At 38.0% G+C, this 1,762-nt stretch overlaps 1 protein-coding gene across 1 annotated transcript; it reads right to left on the bottom strand.

Moving 5' to 3' along the window:
* Window positions 1-607: 607 nt before the first annotated feature.
* On the bottom strand, window positions 608-1,555 carry LOC101543761 (olfactory receptor 1J4-like). The gene has a single exon (XM_004613541.2). It carries the CDS (start codon window positions 1,553-1,555, stop codon window positions 608-610), a length of 948 nt encoding a protein of 315 aa, XP_004613598.2.
* Between the last annotated feature and the right edge of the window lie 207 nt (window positions 1,556-1,762).

The following is a 1,762-nucleotide window of genomic DNA, read 5'->3' as shown; positions in this document are numbered from 1 at the left end:
ACACATATCCATTGTCATGGCCATTGTAGTTAGCCATTGTAACTACCATATACATTAAGATATAAAACACATCTAACATTTAAAAATAATATATTTATTAGAAATAACAGAATTAGTTGAAAATGGCAAAATTCCTTACTTATAAGTACAACCAAAGTTGTCCTTGAAAGTTTTGAATGGGAATTTCAGAATTTTTTAACAGGAAATCTGATTTATATAACCAATTAGTTTATTCTGACAATCTTTACGTACATAATTTCCAGCATGCTTACAATATAAAGAAAAAAGTATGGTATTGCTAGGAGAGTTAGTAGACTTGGTGCTGTTTTCTTCTTTATTCCTGTTTTTGGTATCTTTACTACTCTCCAAATACCATGTCCTAAACATAATGAAATAAGGCATCATAGTCTCAAATCAGTGTCCAGTAAATGTCAGTCCCTGAAAGTCAGTCTGGGGAATAAACCTGTGTATGTTAGCAGAGTGAGAATAAATATGTCAATATCTCAGAGACGTATATGAACACAATTACAACTGAACACAAAGAATAGATTGTCTAGGATGATAGTCTCTTTGATTATTTGAATTCACACTAGTTAATATACTCACATTAAGTTTTTTGACTACAGAACTTGACTCTGTTAGCGAGCAAATATAGGGCTTGTTTTATATCTCTGTTTCTCAAGCTGTAGATAAAAGGGTTCAGCATGGGGGTGACTATCATGTACATCACAGAAGCAATTATGTCTTTATTATTTGAAGAAGAGGAGGAGGATAAAAAATAAACTTTAAAAACAGTTCCATAGAATAAAGACACAACAAGCAGATGGGAACCACAGGTAGAAAGGACTTTGAAGAATTTCTTAGCAGAGGGATTCTTCAGGACAGTGGCCCATATTCGGATGTAAGTGCCCAAGATACTGAAGAATGGCAGATAAAAAGAAATCCCTCCGACAATGTACATGACCTGCTGGTTGAGTGAAATGTCTGAACAGCTTATCTCTAGGACAGGAATGATTTCACAGAAGAAGTGGGGAATGGTAATGTTGTCACAGAAGGAAACTCTGGCCAAAAGGAGGGTGTGCATCAAAGAGTAGAAGAAACTGAGGATCCAGGATGTTGTAACTAGAGCAATGCATCGCTCCTGCCTCATGATGGTGGTGTAGTGGAGCGGCTGACAGATGGCCACATACCTGTCATATGCCATCACTGTAAGAAGGAAGTTTTCAAAACAACCAAAGATTATTAAAAAAAACACCTGAGAAATGCACCCTGCGTAGGGGATAGATTTGTGATTCGTCTTCATGTCCATCAACATTTTGGGGACAGTGACAGAGGAGTAAGTCAAATCATCGAAAGCCAAGACACTGAGGAAAAAGTACATGGGGGTGTGGAGACGAGAGTCCATCCGGATGAGCAGGATGATGAGCAGGTTCCCCAATACCGTGGTCAGGTACATGAGCAGGAAGAGGATGAAGCACAAACCCTGACGTTCTGGTGGAACAGGGAGCCCCTGGAGAAGAAATTCAGAAACTCTGGTCTCATTCTCTCTCAACATGCTGCTTTTTTCTTCACTGGAGTAAAAGAAAGAGGGAAATATAGTACGGGAGTGAGTAGTGTAACATCATAGTAAGGCCAACTGTATGTGAGAGTATTAAATTTTAACTAATCACGTGTGGTTACATAAACCACAGTTTGTACCATTCATGTTCCAGTGGTACATTATACTCTAACATCAGTAGTAAAATTTCGTTGTGAGGCAATT

This window comes from Sorex araneus, chromosome 1, assembly GCF_027595985.1.
Source record: "Sorex araneus isolate mSorAra2 chromosome 1, mSorAra2.pri, whole genome shotgun sequence".
Classification (NCBI taxonomy): domain Eukaryota; kingdom Metazoa; phylum Chordata; class Mammalia; order Eulipotyphla; family Soricidae; genus Sorex; species Sorex araneus.
The sequence above is the reverse complement of the archived record's forward strand: the minus strand, read 5'-3'. Positions and strand labels throughout refer to the sequence as shown.